Genomic DNA, 22364 nt, shown 5'->3' on the forward strand with positions numbered 1-22364 from the left:
GGGGGGGGGGGGGGGGAGAGGGAGGGGGGGGGAGGGAAAATTTGGGGTTGCCCTGGGGGGGGGCCTCGGCCCCGCGCCCCCCCCCCCCCCCCCCCGCCCCGCCCCGCCCCGCCCCGAGCAGATCTGAGAGCTTCAGAGGCCCTTCCTTAGCTGGAATCCTGCTTCTGTGTTTTTCATGAATGTGCCTGTGTTTTCAGACTTCGAATCTTTTTTCAACTTTTGTTGTTGATGAATTTATTCCCCCTAACATTTTATTATGAAAATTTCCAAACATACAGCAAAGCTCAAAGAATTTTCCTTGGCATATTTGAATACCCATCGCCTTATTTTTATCAATGACATTTCACTATATTTTTTTCATTATAGATCGACCCATCCCTCCATCCATCTATCCATCTTCTCTTGTTGATGTGTTTCAAAATAAATTGCAGACATCGGTACACTTGCCCTAAAACTTCAGCACATCATTAACTAAAGTTCAGTATCTGTTTAGTTTTTCATTTCATGTAAAATTTACCTACAATGAAATGCAAAAATCTCAAGTGTACTCGCAGACTTTTGACAGAAGCACACAGATCTAAAACATTAGCGTCACCCCAGGATTTCCTGCATGCTCTTCCCAGAGGAAGCAAACCCCCAACCCCCTTAGAGGAACTCACTATTTGGATTTCTTCCATTATAAGTAAGTTGGCCTTGTCTAGAATTTCATATGGATAGACTCATACAGCATCTGGTTATGTTGGGGGTTCCCAAGACCACCCTCAGGCATGATGACTTGCGAGAAGGACCCACAGGACTCAGAAGCGGTCGTACTCATAGTTCCAGCTTATCACAGTGAGAGAATACAGATTCAACTCAGCAAAGGAAAGAGACGCCTGGGCAAACTCCAGGAGCCTGCAGGTGCACCCTCCACCTGTCCCCTCCAGTGGCATTGTGCTGGGATGCGCTTACTTCTCCCAGCAGTGATGGGTGACAGCACATGTGACATGTTGTCACCCAGAGGAGCCCCCTGGAACTTTGTGTCCAGGGTTTTTATTAAGGGTCAGTTGGGTAGGCATGCCGTGTCTGCATATCTGACCTTGGCTACTCAGTCTCCAGCCCCCCAGATGTCAAACTGACACAGCATGGCCCAGGGCCCCAGCTTCCAAAAACCTTCCTTCCAGGCAGAATATTCCAAGGACTCCGAGGTAACCTCCCAGGAGCTGCTGGAGGACCTGTCATGGAGACGCCTTTCCTTGGCACGTGCAGGGTATGAGCAGCCCAGGCCTGCTGACTTTACCCTTTCTTTCGCTGTAGTCGTGTGTGTGCGGCTTCTTTCACCCAGCATGCTGTTTTGAGACCAGCATGTGGTTGCATGTGTCAGTAGGTGTCTTCCTTTCCTTGCAGAGTGGTATTCCCTTGAGTGAACACACTGTGGTTGGTTTGTCCATCCCTCTTTTAGTGGACACCTGGGTTGTTTCCAGTTTTAGACTATTAGGAATAAATCTGCTATGAACATTCCTGTACAATTCTTTTGGGTAAATACCTAGGAATGGAATTTCTGGGTCATAGGGTAGATGTATGTTCAGTTTTATAAGAAACCGCCAGCCCTTTTTCCAGAGGGGCTGTATCATTTTACATTCCTGCCAGCTGTTGCAGCTGCTCTGCATCCTCACCAGCACTTGGTGTTGTCAGTCTTTTTAATTCTCCTTATTCTGGTGGGTATGAAGTGGTATCGCATTGTGGTTACTTCAGTTTTTTAGTCGAGAAATGTCAACATCTGATACCAAGATAGATGAGAGTGTTTCTTCCTAGGGACTGAAGATACAAGGCCAATGACCCGATTTATCCTTTCAACTTTCTCTTTTTTAATATGAAATGGGGGAGGGCATGGAAGGTGAAGGAGAAAGAGATGTTCCCAAGAAGGCTGGTGAACCAGGCTGGTGGGGATGAGATTCTGCTCCTTTTCAGGATGTGTGTGCCCCTGTTGTCCCCTCTCGAGTGGGGTTTGGCTGCAATGTGTCGATGGTTCTTACAGTTTGGGGCCAGCAGTACCAACTCTATAAAGGTTGCAGCAGCCTTTTTTCGTCTTACGTCTAGGAATCTGTGTCTTTCAGACAGATTTCCCTTCTTAGTTGCAAAGCTACAGGTTTCCTGCCTGTGGTATTGAACTAAAGGAGCTCTTGCAGTGATGCTTGTGTTGGGGTGGGGCTTCAGGGCTGGGCCCATCTGTCTCCTAATAAGCTCCCTAACTGTGGGGAGCTGGAATTCCCTCATCCATAAAATGGGGATACACCCCTTCCTTGCCCACCTCCCATGGCAGCAGTGAGGATTGGAAAGAGAGCATCCGAGAATGGGACAGGCAGATGTGACAGACAGAAGGTGTCCCTGGTAGGAGATTGGAGGCAGGCCGCATCACCCAGAGGCTCTATCCCTCTTTCTCTCTCTCTCTTTCCAGGAATCCGCTCAGAATTTGATCAGATCGACACGTCCAACCCCAACTGTGTGGTCATTGGAGACGCAGGAGAAAGCTTTTCTTATCAGAACATGAATAAGGCCTTCCAGGTGCTCATGGAGCTGGAGAATCCCGTGCTCATATCTCTGGGGAAAGGGTGAGTTGGCTCCAGGGGGAGTTGCTTTTGGCTGCTTTGGACGGTGCTCCATGGGTCTCTAACTTAAAGAATCAGGAGAGGGGCCAGCCCGGTGGCGCAGCGGTTAAGTGCACACGTTCTGCTTTGGCGGCCCGGGGTCTGCCGGTTTAGATCCCAGGTACGGACGTGGCACCGCTCATCAAGCCATGCTGTCGCAGGCGTCCCACATATAAAGTAGAGGAAGATGGGCACAGATGTTGGCTCAGGGCCAGTTTTCCTCAGCGAAAAGAGGAGGATTGGCAGATGTTAGCTCAGGGCTGAACTTCCTCAAAAAAAAAAAGAATCAGGAGAGAAGGCATGGAGTGGGCACAAGGTGACTTCTTTTCCCTCCCTCCCTTCTTGCTTTTTCTCTTCATTTCTTCCTTCCTTCCTTTTAATAATTTTTTAGGAAATCAGCATACTCTGTCTTCAGGAGCTAGTTGGTCAAGCTTCCATTTGGGCCCTTGGTTGGGAGAGGCTAGAGCAGGGAGGGTCCTTGCAGACAGAGACCTCTTGGAGATCTCAGAGAGCAGGTGCTGACTGTCCCAAGTTTAGGTGCACATGCACAGGACACAACACAGGGCATGAAGGACTGTGCCAAGGGGACACCTAAGTGGAGAGAAATAGGTTCTCTGGCCTGTGGGACACTCTGGTCCAGACCCCACATCTCTGGCCACAGTCTCTGCAAAGTTGTGACTTTGTGACCACTGTTTTTGTCGGAGCCTTTAGCATGGCCTCGCCATCTCTTTCTTTTAAAAAACCATGTTGGTTATCTTTCTCAACATCTTTTACCACCAAGACAGCACATGTTCACTAAAGAAAAATTAGAGAATACAGATGAGCAAAAAGAAGAAAACAGAAAGTATTTTCAGTCCCACTGTGTAAGAGACAGCCGTCAGTGTTTGGTGTGTGTCCTTCCAGGTGGCTTCCTGTGCAGACAGATCATTACAAACGGATGTGCTCTCACATTGGCATCCATCTTGACCTAGTGATGGTGCCCATTTTTTTTTTTTTTTTTTTTTAAAGATTTTATTTTTTCCTTTTTCTCCCCAAAGCCCCCCAGTACATAGTTGTATATTCTTCGTTGTGGGTTCTTCTAGTTGTGGCATGTGGGACGCTGCCTCAGCGTGGTCTGATGAGCAGTGCCATGTCCGCGCCCAGGATTCGAACTGACGAAACACTGGGCCGCCTGCAGCGGAGCGCACGAACTTAACCACTCGGCCACGGGGCCAGCCCCGATGGTGCCCATTTTTTATTGTTCACCACACGATATTTTGTGAACAACTTTCCATGCAATAAATAGATATCTCTGTAGATGGTCATTCCTGTAAGCTTTTTTACAGGATATCCTGTAGTTTTTTTAACCGACACCTGATGGACATTTAGGTTGTTTCTGGTTTTCTACCAAAGCAAGGCTGTGGTAAGCATTTGTGTGTTTCAGATGATGTGCATTTTTGAGGTTCCTGGTGTGTATTGCCAAGTTGCTTCCCAGAAAGCCGTGCACATTTGTTCTGTCATCAACAGAAGCAGCACTAGGATTTTAGAATCACAGGCTCTTAAAGTTGCAAGCACACTGTGGAGCCCTACATGTACAGCTTCTCACGCAGTGCAGGAGTTCTGGGGCCATCTCTGGGGAAGCCTTTCCCAGCTTTGGTACTTCTGGTGGTTGAGAACTCCCTACCTCTGCCTGCTGAATGGGGTCAGCTGTTCGCATAGATAAGGAGGGACTTGGAATCTGGCCACCGGCCATTAGCAGGCACTTTATGTACTCCATTTTGTTTAATTCCCACCACAACCCTGTGAGCTGTAGGCAGTGTTATTGCCATCTTACGGGAGGGTATATTGAGGCATAGGGGGTGAAATAAGCCATGGTCCCCCAGCCAGGAGTGCCACCCTGAGCCTGTGCTCATCACTTCTAGGCTGCATTCAAGAGCAGATGTTTGGGCCACACAAGATCTTAAATTTTTTGAGCTGTGTTTAAAAAATGGGAGATTTTACATAAAATACCCATATTTCTGGATTCTTTTGAAAAATCAGAAGATCTGACAGTGCTGGGCCCCACGTTCCAGAGCGCACAGCAGCTCAGCCAAAGCCACGGCCTCCATTCGTTCCAGTTCACCACAAATGCACCGCCTCCTGTTGTGCCCCTCTCCAGGCTTCAGAGTCACTTGCCACTATCGTATACGATTTGTGTTTTTCTCATAGTGGAGAAACATTTCTTCATGGCTATGTCTCTATCAAAATAGGCAAATGAAAGAGATTTCAAGGAAGAAAAGAGAGGATATATTTCTTTTAGGAACTAAAAATATTCTAGTGTGTTTATACAAATAAAATAAATGTGTCCTGTGTTAGTCAGGGTTCTCCAGAGAAACAGAAGCAACAGGATGTGGAGAGTTATATATATAAGGAGAAATTGATCGTGAGGCTTGGTGCGTCCAACATCTGCAGGGCAGGCAGGCAGGCTGGAGACGCGGAGGAGCTACAGTCTGAGTCAGAGGCTGTCTGCTGGCAGATTCCTACTTGCTCAGGGAGGTCAGACTTTCTTCAGTTCAGACCTTCAACTGACTGGATGAAGCCCACCATGTTATGGAGGGCAGTCTGCTTTACTCATCACAGTCCACTGATTTAAATGCTAATCCCATCCAAGAAACACCTTCACAGAAACATCCAGAATAATGTTTGACCAAATATCTGGGGACTGTGGCCAAGCCATCTTGTCACATAAAATTAACCATCACTGTCCCTTTCTAACCTTCTGCAATTTGGGTTACTACAAACCACAGCACCTGGCCTGCCGACTCCTTTACGGTCCAGGCTTGGCCCCTACAGTTACCAACCCCTCGCTGGAGAAGAACATAATTAAGAAGCTCTGTTAGAGCACATTTATGTTAAAATTTTTTTCTTTAAAATTATTTCTAATTATTGAAAGTTATTATTCCAGATTATGGGTAGTAGTCAAAATAGATATGTTGTTGAAAACAAAAACAAAAACACGGCATCAGTTGCATTCAGCTTTGTAATTCTGCAGCAAATTCAGTAGTAGGCAAGGGCTTGTTTCGCAAATAAGTGGTTAGTGAGACCTCCAGCTGATGGGCGTTCTGACTCGGGCTGTGTGCTGGGTGCTCAAAAACCAGAGAAAGGAACTGACAGCTTTTGGGCCTAGGTCACAGCTTCTCGGGACAGCCTAGGATCTATGAGGAGCTGCTGTCACATCGGAGTGGGGGTCACTCGTGGTGAGGGGCCATCCCCCACCGGAGCGGGCCAAGCGGCGCCCCTGAAGAGGCAGGATGGCGGAGGCACTGGGGCAGAATGTCCTCCTCCTGGAAATGGAGTGATTTACATTTGGCATCTGTTTGGACCAAGAGTGGGAATTGCCTTTGTAATTTCTTCTGTCATGCTGCCGTCAGAAAATTAAGCTGTTTACGCAACAGACGATGGAAGGTTAATGGCTCTTGTGGGAAAGGTCAAGTGGTCATTTTGAAGGGAGGCTGTGCTGAATAATCGGAAGGGCAGGAGAATAAAGCATAAAATCTATCTGAGTGCGTCTCCCCGGCCTTCTCCTGTCTCGCTGGCGTCCACAGTCCCTTCTTTGTGGCTGGAGCACTCCGGTTCTCGCCAGGCCTGCTGGGGCTTTCATTATGCCAGGAACTAGAGATAAATATATCAAAGCTCCAGTGTTTCAGGAATAACCTGGGCCTTTAGATTTAAAAAAATTAACTTAGGTCCTTGTATTTACTGTATCTCTAAAAATGTTTTCAGCTAACAGATGGCCTTCAAGATGCCTTTTTGTTTTCCTGAATGAATAAGAAATAAAGAAAAATTCTGGGCACTATAAAAACAAGTCCAGATTCAGTTAAAAAAGAAATATTTGGGTTTCTAATTTTGATTTATGAAAGTCAGGTTTTTCTTTAAACTAAAAATGAATGTACCAGAGACAAGGTTTTGATTGTGTATATTAAGCTGCATGTTCAGTTTTTTCCTCCCATCAGGAATAAATTTATACTTAAGAAAGTCCAGGTTTCTGTCACTGGAAGAAGGAATTGGCACCTATGAGGCAGGCAGAAGTTGTGCCACGTGGGTGTCCTGGGGAGGGTTTCCCAAAGGGGAGGTGCCCCCTCCAGCCAGCCCGGAGGCCCCCCGGATGCTCGGCTCCAGACAGAGCTGGGCCTACGGCTACTGGGTGGCGCTGTCCCATAATTTGCTCTTTGGCTTCTGGGTAAACCCTGCCTACGCGGCTGCATGCTTTCCTCACCTCTGCCCTCCGCCCTGGCTCCCTTCCACCTGTCCCGGCCTCAGGGAGGCCCCCCTGGTCCCCTTCCCTCCCAGTCTGTGCTCCCACTGCCCCCTTCTTCCCCTCCTGCAGCGGTCATCACGTGGAGGGCAAGGGGCCGAGTGGAGCTCTCGAGCGCCTGACTGAGGCCTGGCCTAGAGCAGGGTCTGGACCACCGGGTCCCCCACAGGGGGCTGCACTCACTTCTGAGGGGCTCCCCAGGCCCACACACTTCCACTCCCTGCCCTTGGGCTTCAAGTCTCAGCTTTGATGTCTCCTTCTCTGGGAGCCTCCCTGTCCCCAGGGTGTCCAGCCCCACTCCCGCAGGGTGCCCAGGGCACTGGGTCCCTCGTCATGGCCTGTGTCCTGCCCTTTAGATTTGTCTGTGGACTGTCTGCTTCCCCATCAGACTGAGAGTCCCTGGGGGCAGCTTGGGTCTGGGAGTGTCGCCAAGTCCTGCAGGGGGTGTGGGGCAGCTGCATCCTGAGTGGGGGACTGAGTTAACGGACACCAACTGCAGTGCCCACGAGCGCAGGCCCCAGCGCCCGGCGTCTCCCTCTTCCTCTCGGCTAGACTCCGCTTTACTTCATCCTTCACTCCTCCCTTACAACTCGGGACCTGGCTAAGGAAATGGTCATACCAAAGTAGTTTGTGGTAGAAATGGGAAAAATAAAAGGAAACACTCTTTTGAGGCTGTATGAATGCAGAATACGTGTCTAGATTCTGGATTTAAGACAAATGCAATTAGGGATCTCTAAGACTGTGTTTTGGGGTCACCCTTTAAAAGGGGGAGCATTTGGAGGTCCTGCCTCTGTAAGCAGGTGGCTTCTCTCTGGCTACCAGGCACCTTCCTGCCGTGTGCAGTGTCCCAGCTAGTCCCTGTCCTTGTGGGGTGGCTCCAGAGCACAGAGCCTTGGACCTTCATGGAGAGGTCTCGGGTTCACTTGAAGACCAGCGAAGCCTGTCACGACAGGAGACGCTCCCAGGGCTTCCACAGACGGGCTCCAGGCCCCAAATCCACTGGACAGGAGTGAGTGGCAGGGAACCAGTCCTTGCTGAGGCCCAGGGTGTGGCTGAAGCCGCAGTGGAAGCCCAGCCAGGCAGTGGAGAGCGCAGGGCGGGAGAGCGCCTGTCCCCGAGTGCCGGGTCAAGTGGCGGGCAGTGCAACCTCCCAGCCTTCACGGCCTCACGAGGGCGGAGAGGGACAGGCCGAGTCCCTGGGCGTGGCAGAGCTGGAGGAAGAGCACAGCCCTGGGTGGATCTGAGAGCTCAGTTCAAACCTTTTAAATAGGTGCAGACCAGGTGTCACTCCCACAGGTTGGAGAGAAAGACCTGCGCTCGTTCTGTCCTCCCCAGCTCAGGTCTTATTGCCACGTCTCAGTCTGGGCGAAAGTTATTTATAGCAATATTCTCTAGTATTTTTTCAGCAGTTTCCACATGCCAGGCATCGTGTGAGGAACTTTGCGTGCATTATTTTGTTCACGCCTCACAACAATACATGAGGTAGGTACTGGGTTTTCTTTTGCCCATTTTACAGATTAGGAAACTGAGGCCCAGAGGGCTTAAGCAACCCAAAGCCTAGTTAAAAAGAAATGGAGAGAGGATTTGAACCCTGGAGTCAGCATGCTTTAGTGTTCTCTTAGGCTCTCTGCATACACGTTGTGTAATGTCTCCCGTGTTCAAAGGGCCTGGGAATGGGAGAGAGCTAACTGCTGCGACGGGTCTCGAAACGTCTGTGTAGTCCTGAGTTTCCACTGACCCTGTCTTCAGAGCAGCATGGGTTAAACTATCTTCTCCCCTCTTTAGAGTCCAACGGCTTTGCTCAGAGAGAACTGGGCTTGGTCCACTGGGTGTCCCCAGAGGTCTGCGTGTGGCCTGGGGTGGGCCAGGCAGTGGCGGCCGGGGCTCAGCACAGTGCTTGCAAGAGCGGTGAACCATCTTCAGAAAGGCGTGCTCCTGGGAGCCGACCTGTCTCGGCTTTAGTGAGATGGGGAAGAAACAGTTGTCTTCCCCTAAAAGCATCTGGCGCCTGTGGAACCCGACAGCTCTCTTGGCCTCTGGCTAATAGGAGATGGGGCAGGGTGCTGTGGAACCAATGGAGTTTTCTTCTTTAGACAGCAATTAGGGCTTAATTATTAGCAGTTAGGGGTTCACCACATGCTCTGTGGACCTGCTGTCCTTTCCCAGAGCACAGGTCACTTGTCTTTCTCTCTGTTAGCAACTGGATCCATCTGCCCCTGGGGTCCCCTGTTAATCACCACGGCGGGGGCCCCACAAGGCTGGCAGCAGGGAGCCATTGTGACTGAGAGCTGATGCCTGCTGTCTCACTCGCCCAGGTGTGGTAACCCACCACTGGGCTCTGTGGGGCTGACCTCCATTGGTTACTCTCAGCTTGGCATCTGGACTGACCCTTGCCTGGAACTAGGCTCTCCTGAGCTGGCAGAACCAGGACAGAGTGGTTTCTCTTGGCATTTCCCAGACCCCAGGCTCAGCTCGCCTTGTCCACTTCTGCTCTTTTCTAGACGCTACTACAAGGAGACTTCTGGACTGATGCTGGACGTTGGTGCCTATGTGAAGGCGCTCGAGGTACCTACCCGGGGTCTGTCCAAGCCCTCCTCAGATCTCAGGGCCGTCAGGGATGTTTCTGGTCTTTCTGGAGAAAGGGGTGTGCTCAGCATCCAAAATTGCCTTTTATGTTTTCAAAGTAGGCCCTTCTATTTGGGGCCTCAAGCCGAGCGCTGCCTCTCCTCTGGAGCTTGGCCCCTCAGCTGCCCTGGCAGTCACTCTGCTCCCCTGTCGCTCCTTCTCCTCCCCAACCCAGCCCTGCCTGCCGTTGACCCATTGGCCCTCCCAGCATGCTCTCTGCCGCTCTCCTCTCTGACTCCTGGCTTCCGTATCTGTGTGGAACATCTTCCTCATTCCTGGACTGGTCATCTGCAGCACCTTGAGCTTAATGGGTCCTAACGGGCCTCCTCCCGACACCCTCCCCCATTTCCAAGGTGAGGCTAGATGAGGCTCCCCAGCGTCCGCTCTGACCCATGCCCTGTCAGCTGCCCCAGCCAGGCTTCTGCCCCAGGTCAGCTCATGTCACCTCCCATCTTCACTGCTACACTGGCTGCCGCCCACCTGCACTCAGGTGGGAAGGTGGACAGGCAGGCAGATGGAGTCTTGGACCTTTTCCCCTGGAGGGCCTGTAACAGACCTGCGGGGGGAGACGGGGAGAAGGGAGGGGCAGAGGCAAGAGTGCCAGTGAGAGCAGAGTCAGGGTGGCCCATGTGACACCTGTGACTTGGCCAGCTATGGGCTATCTCTGCTGTGGTCAGGCTTTTGAGCAGATGGCAGGGCGCCTGATGGGGGGCCCCAAGCATCTGGGCAGCCCCGGTGGAGTTGTGATCTCTTGCCTCTGAGATGTGTCTCTCAGCCCAAGTGTCCTGCCCCCTGGAGGCCCCTGGGCGCATGTTTGGGGCGTCTTCCCTTGCTTCCCCAGGGGGAGGCCTTCACTTCTGGTCGGGCATTCACCTGGTGCTTTGTCCCAAACCCGTGCCATGTCCTTCTCTCCTTCCAAGTATGCCTGTGGCATTGAAGCCGAAGTGGTGGGGAAACCTTCTCCTGAGTATTTCAAGTCTGCCCTGCAAGAGATGGGGTTGGAAGCCCACCAGGTAGGTGTCCCCTCACCAAGGGCGCGTGTAGAGGCAGCAGTGTTGGGGGAGGCCCAGGGTGCCCACGCTGGGGCAGCCGTGGGGCCTGAGATGAGTTTGGGGGCTCAGGCAGCCCAGGGCAGACCCACCATGAGAGATGATTTGGCTGGAAAGGGGGAAAAAAGATAGCACAGGAGGCCCACTGAACGTGTTCAGCCTGTTAAATGTTTCAGTGTAAGAGTGAGAAACAGAAATGCCTGTGGCTTTTTCTAAGCAACTTTTACTTCTTGTCTGGAAGGATAAGAATTGACAAGTCCTATCAGTGTATTAGAAATATTTCATTGGAAAGACAATATAATGGCAAAATTAAAACACTCTAAGAGAGAAATCACACATCTTGCCGCCTTTGCAGGATGACTGTTTGTGAGACAGATTGCCTTCCAAACATATGTCTTGAAAACAAAAAAAAACGGGGGTTATGATTTTAGCATCCACAGTGCCCACGCCCCTTCCCAGTTAGTGTGGAGCTGGTCCCCTCCAGCCAGTGGTTTCCTGAAAGCATAGCTGAAACAATGGGCACGTGTCTGCAGCTGGCCCACGGCTATCCTGCTGTCTGTTTTGGACATGGCACCCGGGACGGTGTCAGCATCCTACGGCGTGGCTGAGCCCCAGGATCACCGTGCACTCCCTTACTGTTGGACCCGTGGTTGCCGCATGTGTTCTGATCTAATGGTTAGAAAAAGACGGCCCACGGGCACGGAAGTCTGGAACTCTGTGCCCACCCTTCCCCTCAGACTCACAGAGGGCAGAAGGTGTGGGGTCTTGTGGGTCCCCAGGAAACACCGGGATATGCCCTGTGGGGCTGGTGGAGAAGGAGAACCGTGTGTTTTGAGTGAGTGAAGACTGCAGGCATGCACAGCCTGGGTTTCAGGACTTGTTTCTCAGAGTTGAATTTGTCTTCTTATTGTGACAAATTTCAAACACACAGAAGTAGAGAGAATGGTACATGTATCCATCACCCAGATTCAGCAATTAAAAGATTTTGTCAGGGCTGGCCCGGTGGCGCAGCAGTTAAGTTCGCACGTTCTGCTTCCGTAGCCCGGGGTTCGCTGGTTCAGATCCCAGGTGCAGACCTATGCACTGCTTGTCAAGCCATGCTGTGGCGGGTGTCCCACATGTGAAGTAGAGGAAGATGGGCACAGATGTTAGCTCAGGGCCAGTCTTCCTCAGCAAAAAGATGAGGATTGGCGGCAGATGTTAGCTCAGGGCTAATCTCCCTCAAAAAACAAAACAAAGCAACAACAAAAAATATATATATATAAATTACTTTAAAAAAGATTTTGTCAAATTCTCTTCTTTCCTCCCTTTTCTTTCTTTTTAAAAATTTACTTATTTTTTGCTGTCATATTTTAAAGCAAATCGCAGACTTACTGTTGTTGTATCCTTTCATATTATAGTGTGCTTCTCAAAAAAACATGGTCATTTTTGATGTAACCACAGTGCATTCAAACACCTAACAAGAAGATGCTTGGTGCCTTCAGTCATTAGGGAAATGCAGATCAAAACCACAGTGAGATGCCACTTCACAACCCCTAGGATGTTCTGTTTTAATAAAGAACAATGGAAAATAACAAGTATTGGCAAGGATGTGGAGAAATTGGAACCCTCTTAGAGGAATGCTGGTAGGAACGTAAAATGGAGCAGCCACTATGGAAAACAGTTTGGCGGCTTCTCAGTAGGTTAAACATAAAATTACCGTATGATCTAGCAATTCCACTCCTAGGTATAGATCCCAAAGAATTGAAAATAGGTGTTCAGACAAAAACTTAAACACGAATGTTCATAGCAGCACTGTGCACAATAGCCAAAAGGTGGAAACAATGCCCATGTCCATCAACAAATGAGTGGACAAACAAAATGTAGTATATTCACACAGCGGAATATTTCAGCCCTAAAGAGAATGAAGTAATAATAAATGCTACAACGTGGATGAACCTTGAAAATATTATGGTGGGGCTGGCTCTGTGGTGTAGTGTTTAAGTTTGGCGCACTCCACTTCAGTGCCCTGGGTTCATGGTTTCGGATCCTGGGCATGGACCTATACCACTCATCAGCCATGCTGTGGTGGCATCCCACATATAAAAAATAGAGGAAGATTGGCACATATGTTGGCTCAGGGCTAATCTTCCTCAGCAAAAAAAAAAAAAAAAGTATTGAAAAAAAATGTTATGGTAATGAAAGAAGTCAGTCACAAAAGGCCATATTTTATACATTACTTGACTTTTATATGAAATGTCCAGAATAGGCAAATCCGTAGAGACGTAAAATAGATTAGTGGTCACCAGGGACTGGGCGCATAGAGGGGAATGGGGAGTGACTGCTTAATGGGTACGAGGTCTCCTTTTGGGGTAATAAAAATGTCTGGAACTAGATGGTGGTGATGGTGCACAACATTGTGAATACTTAATGCCATTGATTTGTACACTTTAAAATGGTAATTTTGGTAAACTTTATGTTATGTGTATTTTATCACGATGAAAAAAACCCCTCCCTAACACAATCAACAGTAATTCCTCTGGATTATCTAGTACCAGTCCACATTTAGACATCCCTGGCTGGCTTGGCAATGTTCTCTTACATTGATTTGTTTGAATCAAATCCACATAAGGTCCATACCTGGCATGTGGTGGTTTTGTCTCTTAAACCTCTCTTTTTAATCTTTTATCGTAGAGCATTTCAAATATCTCCATGAGTAGAGACAGCGTAATGAACCCCCGGTGCCCATCACTGAGCTTCAATAATTATCAACTAAGAACCACTTTAAAAATTGTTTTTAACTGTTCATTTTGAAGTAATTTCACACTTCCAAAAAAGTTGCAAGAATAGTAGAAAGATTTTCCATATGCCCTTAAACCAGCTTCCGCAAATGCTAACGTCTTATATAACAATCAGAACAATTATAAAATCAGGAAATTGGCATTGATACGCGGTATCAACTAACCTGGAGACCTTCTGCAGACGTCTTCAGCCATCCCGCTAGTATCCTTTTTGGGGACACATTGCATTTAGCAGACGTCCCCTGGTGTCCTTTGCTCTGGGGCGGTTTCTCAGTCTTTGTCTTTCATAACTGTGGCATTTTTGAAGAATCCTGGTCAGTTATTTTGTCGAATGTCCCTCAATTTGGTTTTTCTCGATGTTTCCTCATAGTTTAATTCAGGGTATACAGCGTGGGCAGGAATCTTATGGAAACGACGCTGTGCGTCCCATCGAGAAGCACATGATGGCGCTTTGCCCTGTGGTGGGTGATGTTCCTCTGATCGAGGCCGAGGTCGTGTCTGCCAGGGTTCTCCACTGCAAGTTACTGTTTGTCCCTTTGTACCTAATGAGTACCTTGTAGGAAAGGACTTGGGCACTGTGTAAATGTCCTCTGTCCTGTCATTCTTTCCCCTCCTAATGTTAGCACCCATTGATAATTCTTACCTGAAACAGTTCTTACTGTGGTGTTTGCCATATGGCAATTTCCTGTTTCCATTGTTCCTTCCACATTTACTACTTGGAATTTACTGTAAGAAAGAGCTTTCTTTTTTCTCCCATTTGCTTGCTTGTTTGCTTATTTATTTAAAGATTTTATTTTTCCTTTTTCTCCCAAAGCCCCCTGGTTCATAGTTGTGTATTTTTAGCTGTGGGTCCTTCTAGTTGTGGCATGTGGGATGCTGCCTCAGCATGGCTTGATGAGCAGTGCCATGTCCCTGCCCAGGATTTGAACTGGCGAAACCCTGGGCCACTGAAGCAGAGTGTGCGAACTTAACCACTGAGCCACAGGGCTGGCCCCTACTTGTTTGTTTATTTATTCCAACATGGACTCAAGGATATTTGCTTTATTCTACGAATTACAATCCATTCGGGTTTCTTTTGCTTTTTTTTTCCCCTTTGGTGAGGAAGATTGGCCCTGAGCTAACATCTGTTGCCATTCTTTTTTTTTCACTCTCCCCAAAGCCCCAGTACGTGGTTATATCCTAGTTGTAAGTCATTCTAGTTCTTCTATGTGGGATGCCGTCACAGCATGGCTTGATTAGCGGTGTGTGGGTCCACACCCAGGATCTGAACCAGCAAACCCTGGGTCACCAAAGCAGAACTTGCAAACTTAACCACTTGGCCGTGGGGCTGGCCCCCACAATCCATTCTTACTGTTATTTATTTTGTTGCTTAAATTGGCCCAAATTTGGCCATTGGGACCCCTCCAACATTTATAGCCACTTGTTTAATCTATATCCCCACCCACTCCTCTCCCCTAGATTATTTTAAATCAAATCCCAGAAATCGTATCACTTCAACTGTAAATATTTCTGTCTCTAAAAAATAGAAATTGTTTTTAAAAGCATAGATAATGCCATTGTCATGTCTAGATAATACTAACAATAATTCCTTAGTGTCATCCAATACCTAGTCATTCTTCTCATGTCCCTGATTGTCTTCTAATTGTTTTCTGTTTCTTACAGTTTGTTTGAATCATGATCCACATGAGGTCCTTGCATTGTGATTCATTAGTGCGAGTCCATCTCCCTTTTGTAACGTTTTGAAGAAGAAACTGGGTTGCATGTCCTGGAGCGTTTCCCACAGTGTGGATTTTGTTGGTCGCGCCTCAGTGGTGTCCTTTCACGTGCTCCCCTGTCCTCTCTGCCTCCGGGATGTTGGCAGTTAGACCTAGAAGCTTGGTCAGAGTCCGGTTCAATTCTTTGACGAGCACTTTCTAGGTGGTGGTGTGTCCTCCATCAGGAGGCACAGAGTGTCCAGTCACATCCCTTTACAGTGTCAGCAGCCGCTGATGATTACTGCCTAACTCCAGTGGCTCACTGAGGGCTGTAGGACGGCGACATTCACATTCTGTCACTCCTTCATTTTTCTCTGGATTACTTCTAACAGGAGAACTTCTCCTCACCAACTCTTTGTTACCCTGAGGTACAGTTCATATGGGAAACTCCAGATAAATGCCTGTTTCCTTCCCATCATTTATTAGTTTTCAGAATAAGGAGTTGATTCTCTAGCACCCTCCCAAGGTGACAAAGGAGATTTAAAACTACATATTTCATTATAAATAATTAGACGTAAGCATATTTGATGTGTTTCTATCCATTGCAGTTCTCATCTTATTCTTGTTTGAAGTATTCACCCCTGACCAGTGGGAGCCTCTTCAGGGGAGCATCTGAGTCCTTTTGACCCCACCCAGTGGTGCCTGAGGCTCCTTAACTCTCTGTTATTGCAGGATGTTCCACACCTGCCTGACACATTGCCTTTTCTGAGCCTGGAATCCACCCTCCTTCCAAGGAGCCATACTTACCTTTGATGAGGAGTAGTATCTAGGAACCATAGTGGGCACAGTCCTGGTCTCGTTGCTCCTGGGTTGGTCATCATTTCTAAGCGTTTTCAGTTGACAAGACTCGGGAAAATATGTGTTTTTAAACATGAAGTACATGATGAGTTCGTACTGAACTTCTGGTGCACATTCAGTCCTGTGGGTTTTTACTTATCTCATCAGTCTTAGATCTGTATTTCCTTTTTCCACGTCAGAAATCCTGGTTCTCAGAAGTACCAACATAATCACTCATTTGCTTTCCCATAATACACACGAGCCTTGAGTCTTAAAAACATGCTGTGTGAAAGAAGCCGGGGGCAGAAGAGAGCATGCCGCTCCCCGTGCTCCCGGTGCCTCGGGGACTGGGGCGAGTTGTGCTTGCCGCGCCCGTGGACCGGGCTGTGTACCCAGCATTGCTGTCGTGACTGCTGGCCGGGAGTGGTGAGGCTGGTCACCCGTGCTGTTTAAGATTTCTTTTTTCACAGCTCTTTTTTTTGCTTAGAGCATATCCTTCTAGAGATTTACTGTATTTTAAAGCTGCTGTGAATAGTCCCTTTCTGGATCGTATGTACCAACAGGACCTCCTTGAATTCACTTTACTTCTCGTTTTTAGGGAATTGGTTTTTCACCATTTAAATTTGTTTTATCGATATGTAAGATATTTATGTGGTTCCAGAATCAAACCCATAAAACGAGATGTATTCAAGGAAGTCTACTTCTGTGCTCTTCCTTATGTTCTCTTCCCACCCATCTTATAGGGAGCCATTTTTATATATCTCATGGCTGATCTTTCCATTTTTAACATGTAAACAACTATATATATATTTACATCCTACTCATAGGATGAGTTTAAGAGAGAATAAAGTCTTAAGATAACTTGTGATCGGGTAGCAGAAAGGCTAATGTAATGTGAGTTAAAAAACCAGTATTTAGAATTACATAAGCAGTGTGACAACCATCTCAAACAGCAAAAGCAATAAACCGCCACTGCTAGGAAATGAGACCACAGGAACCGAAGACCCAGACGGCATCCTCGGCTGTATTGGGTAGGTTAGCCGTGCGTGATTCTTCCCCTGACTTTTTTTCCCTGTTTGACATTTTCCAGGATTTTCACAGTTGGCGTCATTTACATTCTGAATGAGAGACTGCCCTCCCCACACCCCGAGGAGGAGCCCACGCCCTTATCGGGGTGAGGTTATCCGGGCTTCTCATTTGGCGGCTGCTTTTGGATTCCTGGCAGTTGGTCTTTGTGTCTGCCGGGCTTGTGGCCCCTGTGCTGTCCGGTCCATCGCAGCGTCTGGGGCCCTGAGTAGCTAAGGAATGGTTTTCTCTGTGGCTCTGAGCACGTGGCAAAGCTGAATCTTATTTACCTCCCACGCGATCACTCCCTTTCACCCTCAAATGTCATTTTCGTCTCTGCCCTTGACAGACAGCTGAGCAGCAATTACAGGTTCTTAACACTCCCGCCCCACAGTTTTTCTAAAATGTTCGTTGATGTTATTTGAGCCTCAGGATGTGTAGACATTTTAAAGCAGTATTTCAAAATAAGGCCATTTCAAATGAACTGCGTCTTATGCACAAGGTAACAATTCTCTGTTCCTGCTTCTTCTTTTTTTTTTTGTTTAATGAAAAATGCCGGTGAGTGGCTATCTTGCTGTCGAAGTGCCAGGCTGTGGCAAACCTTAAATTTTTCAAGGCGCTTTAATCAATAAAGTTATCACCAGTCATTTCCCTTGATAACCGCTTCTTCCCAGACCCAGGCTTGCTCCTTGCCACTGAGTTTCCAGCCTGCTCTCGGAATGGATATAACTCCCCAAATCCAATTTTCATTTTAACCTTCCCTCTGTCGCCTAAAAATAACGAATTGCCAGTATTACTCTTAATAGATTGGAACTTCAAACTTCTTAGAGGTAACCAGGCCCTTTCTACAATTTGTTAATAAAAGCAAAGAATAACGTTCCTTAAAGGTTACTTGTAGAAATACCTAATTCTCCTGGTTTAAGGCTTCTGAATCAGTGGGTGGTTTAATAGCTTTGTAGTGAAGCCCAAATGCTGTGAAGGTTTTGGCAGTTTTCCGTAATCATAAGAAGTTCCATCAGCTGTAAACTGTGCAGATTTAATGGAAATTGGGACTGTTGAAGCCGGAGTGCTTAGTTAGCACAGGAGGCAGCCTGGGGCAGCCAAGCTGGGCGCCCGTTTCACAGATGAGGAGCCCGAGGCTGAGAGAGGAAGGACCTAGAATAATTGGAGCCCCACGTGTGCTGGGCACAGCACACCTGGGTACTGTCACTGACCCATTTATTTCATGAGATCCTTTCTCCAATCCCCTGTTGCAGGTACTTGCATTTCCATGCTAAGCTTAGGGAAGGATTTCTCACCCTCAGCACTGTTGACATTTTGGGGCCAGATCATTCTTTGTTGTGGGAGGCTGTCCTGTGCGTTATAGGATGCTTAGTAGCAACCCCCTCCCCCAGTTGTGAAACCACAAATGTCTCCAGACTTGGTCGGATGTCCTCCGGGGAGTAAAACCGCCCCCAGTGGAGAACCACAGCCCTGGAGAAGTCACGGAAAAGTCTAGCATCGAACCTGAGATTACTCTGCTGGAGTAGGAGGAGTGAGGCCGGGACCCAGTCCCCTCCAGGGCTCTGCTGTACCCCAGTTCTCAAGGAGAGGCCAGTGGAATTTTTAGATTTGGGAAATGAAGTTTGAAAAGGCATAGTTAGTAGTACAATATCATTTTCTATTTTGAAAAATATTAAAATGTATATTGTTGGCAGAACATAAACTATAGAAAATAAAGTTAGACAAGGTCTTGGATGGTGAGGGTAAGTGCCCTCAGGTTGGCCTGTTGGACATGGGGGCAAGGTTTGTAGGTTTATCCAAAGGTGGCATAAAACATGGACTGGGCCTCATCGTCCACTCCCTGGTTCTCAGGGTGTTAATCCCAGCTGTGGGGCTCTGGGCACAGCCTGTTCCCCGGGTGCAGAGGCCTGTGTGGGGAGTGAATGTCTACATGGGGCCGCTTGGGGCCTCTCATTTCTCTCGTGGCCGCCTCTGCCTCAAGAATGTCCATGGATAGCCCATCCCCTGCCCCTCTTGGCTGAGCCCCTCTGCTGGCCCAGGTCTCGCCCCTCCAGCTGTGTGCATGGTCTTAGGGTGTTGGTTTAGGGACCCTGGCTGGGCCAGTGTGAGCTTCCAGCACCGGGAGATCGCAGGCTAGGAGTGCTCAGTGACACCGCAACAGTGGGTCTGAAACTGACGGGAGCTTCTGGAAATTCCTGTTCTGAGGTTGTCTTTGTGCTCATCTCAGTCATAGAGTATCTTTAAAACCTCATGTCTTCACTTTTCCTAAGACATTTTCTCTCCTAGAGCATTTTTGGGTAGATTTTATTTTCTTGTCCTCAAAACACACGTATGTTTTTATCTGATTATGAAGTAACTCATGTTCATTAAAGGAGATAGGAAAAACTCAGAAAGTACGAGGAAAAAACCCCAAAACCATTCATTGTTCCACTAACCTAGAAAAATGCAAATCATGCTTAACCTTTTCAATTTCTTTGTGTCTGTATATACGTCATTTTTAACACAAAATTGGGATAATTCTGTATCTGCTTTTTGAAACCTGACCTTCCCCCCTTAATATTCTATTGAAAGCAATTTCCTTTTTCCTTATTGAAGCTCTTTTAAGTAACTTTCGTGGCTATGTAGTATTGCATCACGGCCTGCCATAGCGTTCCTTGCCAGTGCCCTACTGGACATGTAAATTGCTTCCAGTTTCCTCTCATACGCAGCCCAGGTGAATACCCTTGTATATACATCCTTCTCTATATTCCTGATTATTTGTTTAGCAGTCCTCGTGGGGTGGTTGTGGGGCCATGAGGCTCAGTGCCTGTTTCCATTTCCGAAAGGAGGTATCAGTCCGCGTCCTTACCAGCTGCACATACGAGTGCTCATTTCCCCGCATCCTCGCGTACACGCCTGTTTCTTACTTTTTATAGAATAGTGGTCTTTGAGTTTGGCTGTGTTGACGTTGTTCCTTGTGCACATTCCTTAGCCAGGAGGCGTCTCCAGGAGTCTGCGGGGCCCGGGTTCCTCTGGGCTGCAGGCTGCAGGTCTAGTGCTGGTTGTCATCTTGAGGCCTCTCCCTGTGGGTGCGTGCCCCTCAGGGCTGAGGTACAGACTGAGCCTGGTGCCCCTTCAGCCCCAGCCCTGCTGTTTGCTGCCCGTGAGAGGAAGTCCTCCTCCTGGCAGAGTCCCGGGATAACTAGGAAACTTGTGGACTGTGGGCTTTCTTGGGAAAGCTCTTTGGTGCTGGAAGTTTTGTACTCCCAGACATCACCATCTGTAGAGTGGGTGCTGCCCCTGCACCTTGGATGGGGAAGAGGAGACTGGCTGGCAGACAGATATTTAAGAAGGATGCTTTTCTTTTCTTTTCTTTTTCTTTTTTTTTTTGAGGAAGATTAGCCCTGAGCTAACATCTGCTGCCAGTCCTCTTTTTGCTGAGGAAGACTGGCCCTGAGCTAACATCCATGCCCATCTTCCTCTACTTTATATGTGGGACGCCTGCCACAGCATAGCTTCCCAGGCACACCATGTCCACACCTGGGATCCAAACGGATGAACCCCTGGCCACCGAAGCAGAATGTGAGAACCTAACCGCTGCACCACTGGGCCGACCCCAAGGAGGCTTTTTGAACCCAAACCAAAAAAGCTGCCTGAAGGGCTGTGGTGCCCCCTCCAGCTCTCTGCTCTCCTTGTTCTGTGGGAGTCCGACCTCCCCGTGTGTCTCTGTCTTCCTTTCACCATATTGCAGTCAGAAAGGAACTGCAACCCAGGCCTGACAGGTGGGGTTTTTTTATTTCCCCCGGCAGCGCACCTCCTGACCTCTATCTTCTTGCCAATGATTTTTTAAATCCTAAATGATTTGGCAATAATTGCTCCTCCTTGCGTGATTATTGCCCTTGACCGATAGTAAATCTGTGAAATCCCCAGGGGCCTGAGCACACTTTGGTATGCGGAGCCCACAAGCTGGCCCAGACAGGCCTCGCTGCTCCGGGCAGCTGCACCCCCAGCATCCCACGCCCCGCGCCCCCCCACCACACACGCTGTGGGGCTCTGCCTGGATTTGGCATCAGTTTGTCATGCGGAACCACAGCTGCTGCTCCTCAATGCGAGTTCTTCCTCCAAGGGCCTGGGTCCCTCTGGTTCCATCTCCGTGGGCCACATCAACAAGTGTCCTCATCAGGGAAGCTCTGGGAGTCTCTATTCTGAGGGGGAAGAATTTCTGCTGCCTTAGTGTGTGCACGCACGTGTGCATGTGCACAATGTTTTATTTTCACCAGAAGCACGGAAGGTGCTGATGTAATAATGGGAAGACCCGTTTCATTTCCAAGGAACCTTCTAGCAGAATGGCCCCTGGAGCCTCTGGCAGCAATGGACAGGGGCCTAAGCCGGAACACTGTGAATGTTCAGGTTCCAAGACACCTTCTTGAGAAGGGCAAAGTAGAATCTCATGCTGGCGTGTACGGCTGGCCCAGGCGCCGGGGCCTTCCTGCTCCAGCCCTCTCCTCCCAGGTGAGCCGTGCGGTTGCTCGGGTGACCTTGGCTTCACATGCACCCTTAGAATCGCCTGTGTGTGCAGCGGGCTCTGCTGCTGGTCCCACGTCAGGGAACACACGTAGCCTCTGGCTGTCTCCTCTGGTGATTGATGATTTCCACACAGATGTATGGCAGCTTGATAAACACACAGATTTGGATTTGGTAGTGTCTTCTCCGACATCCGTCATTCTAGAAAAAAATCTTGCTACTGGTGCTATTATATACTTAATGTTTCTTTAAATTGATTCTTTTTTTTTAAACTTAAATAAATGTATTTTAAAAGAACTTTTGATCACTACTATAAATGGAAAACTAGAATCACTCACTTACCAGAAATAGATTACTCTAAAAATAAATACAAAACACGTACATTAAAAATGTATGTTCTTGTTCTACCAAAAAGCAAGTAGTATATCACCAGGATGCATAACTCACTTTGGTAAACATGGGATTAGATGGAGAAAAGGTCAGAGAAAACGGGTGAAATGCACGAAGTTTCCGTTATTCACTGGGGAGGCTCACAGTGCTGTTGAGGTGCCTCCTGTGTCCCGCAGGGGCTGTGGCTGCCTGCAGTGGGCAGAGTCCTCAGCACTGCTGGTCGCTGTCCAGCTCCTCCAGGCTTTCTCCCTCGGCCAGTGTCCCCGTGGCCTCTCTGATGGAGGTCCCTCTGGCCTCTGTTGAACATGATTAAGTGATGGGTCTTGTTACCCCCAAGGTATCCCGGGCTGATGGTTAGAAAAGCCTCGTATTTACCTGGCACCAGCTTAGTCTTTGTCCTTTTCCAGAAGATCCTCGTGATTCCTCCAGTTATTTGAAGGCCTATTCAGCAGATGTTTCCAAGGATAGTTGCTTCAGGCTTATTAGCCTGTGCTTTTTGGAATTCATTGTGTGGCCTT

At 48.4% G+C, this 22364-nt stretch overlaps 1 protein-coding gene across 2 annotated transcripts in view; it reads left to right on the forward strand.

Moving 5' to 3' along the window:
• The window catches only part of LHPP (phospholysine phosphohistidine inorganic pyrophosphate phosphatase), a 141317-nt gene that overhangs the window by 18523 nt on the left and 100430 nt on the right, over positions 1–22364 (forward strand). For both annotated transcript variants that reach the window (XM_046653475.1, XM_046653476.1), the window contains exons 3-5: positions 2438–2591; positions 9402–9465; positions 10446–10538. In XM_046653475.1, the coding sequence (XP_046509431.1) occupies positions 2438–2591; positions 9402–9465; positions 10446–10538 (311 nt within the window). The remainder of the gene's footprint in view (positions 1–2437; positions 2592–9401; positions 9466–10445; positions 10539–22364) is intronic.

This window comes from Equus quagga, chromosome 2 (genome assembly GCF_021613505.1).
Source record: "Equus quagga isolate Etosha38 chromosome 2, UCLA_HA_Equagga_1.0, whole genome shotgun sequence".
NCBI lineage: Eukaryota > Metazoa > Chordata > Mammalia > Perissodactyla > Equidae > Equus > Equus quagga.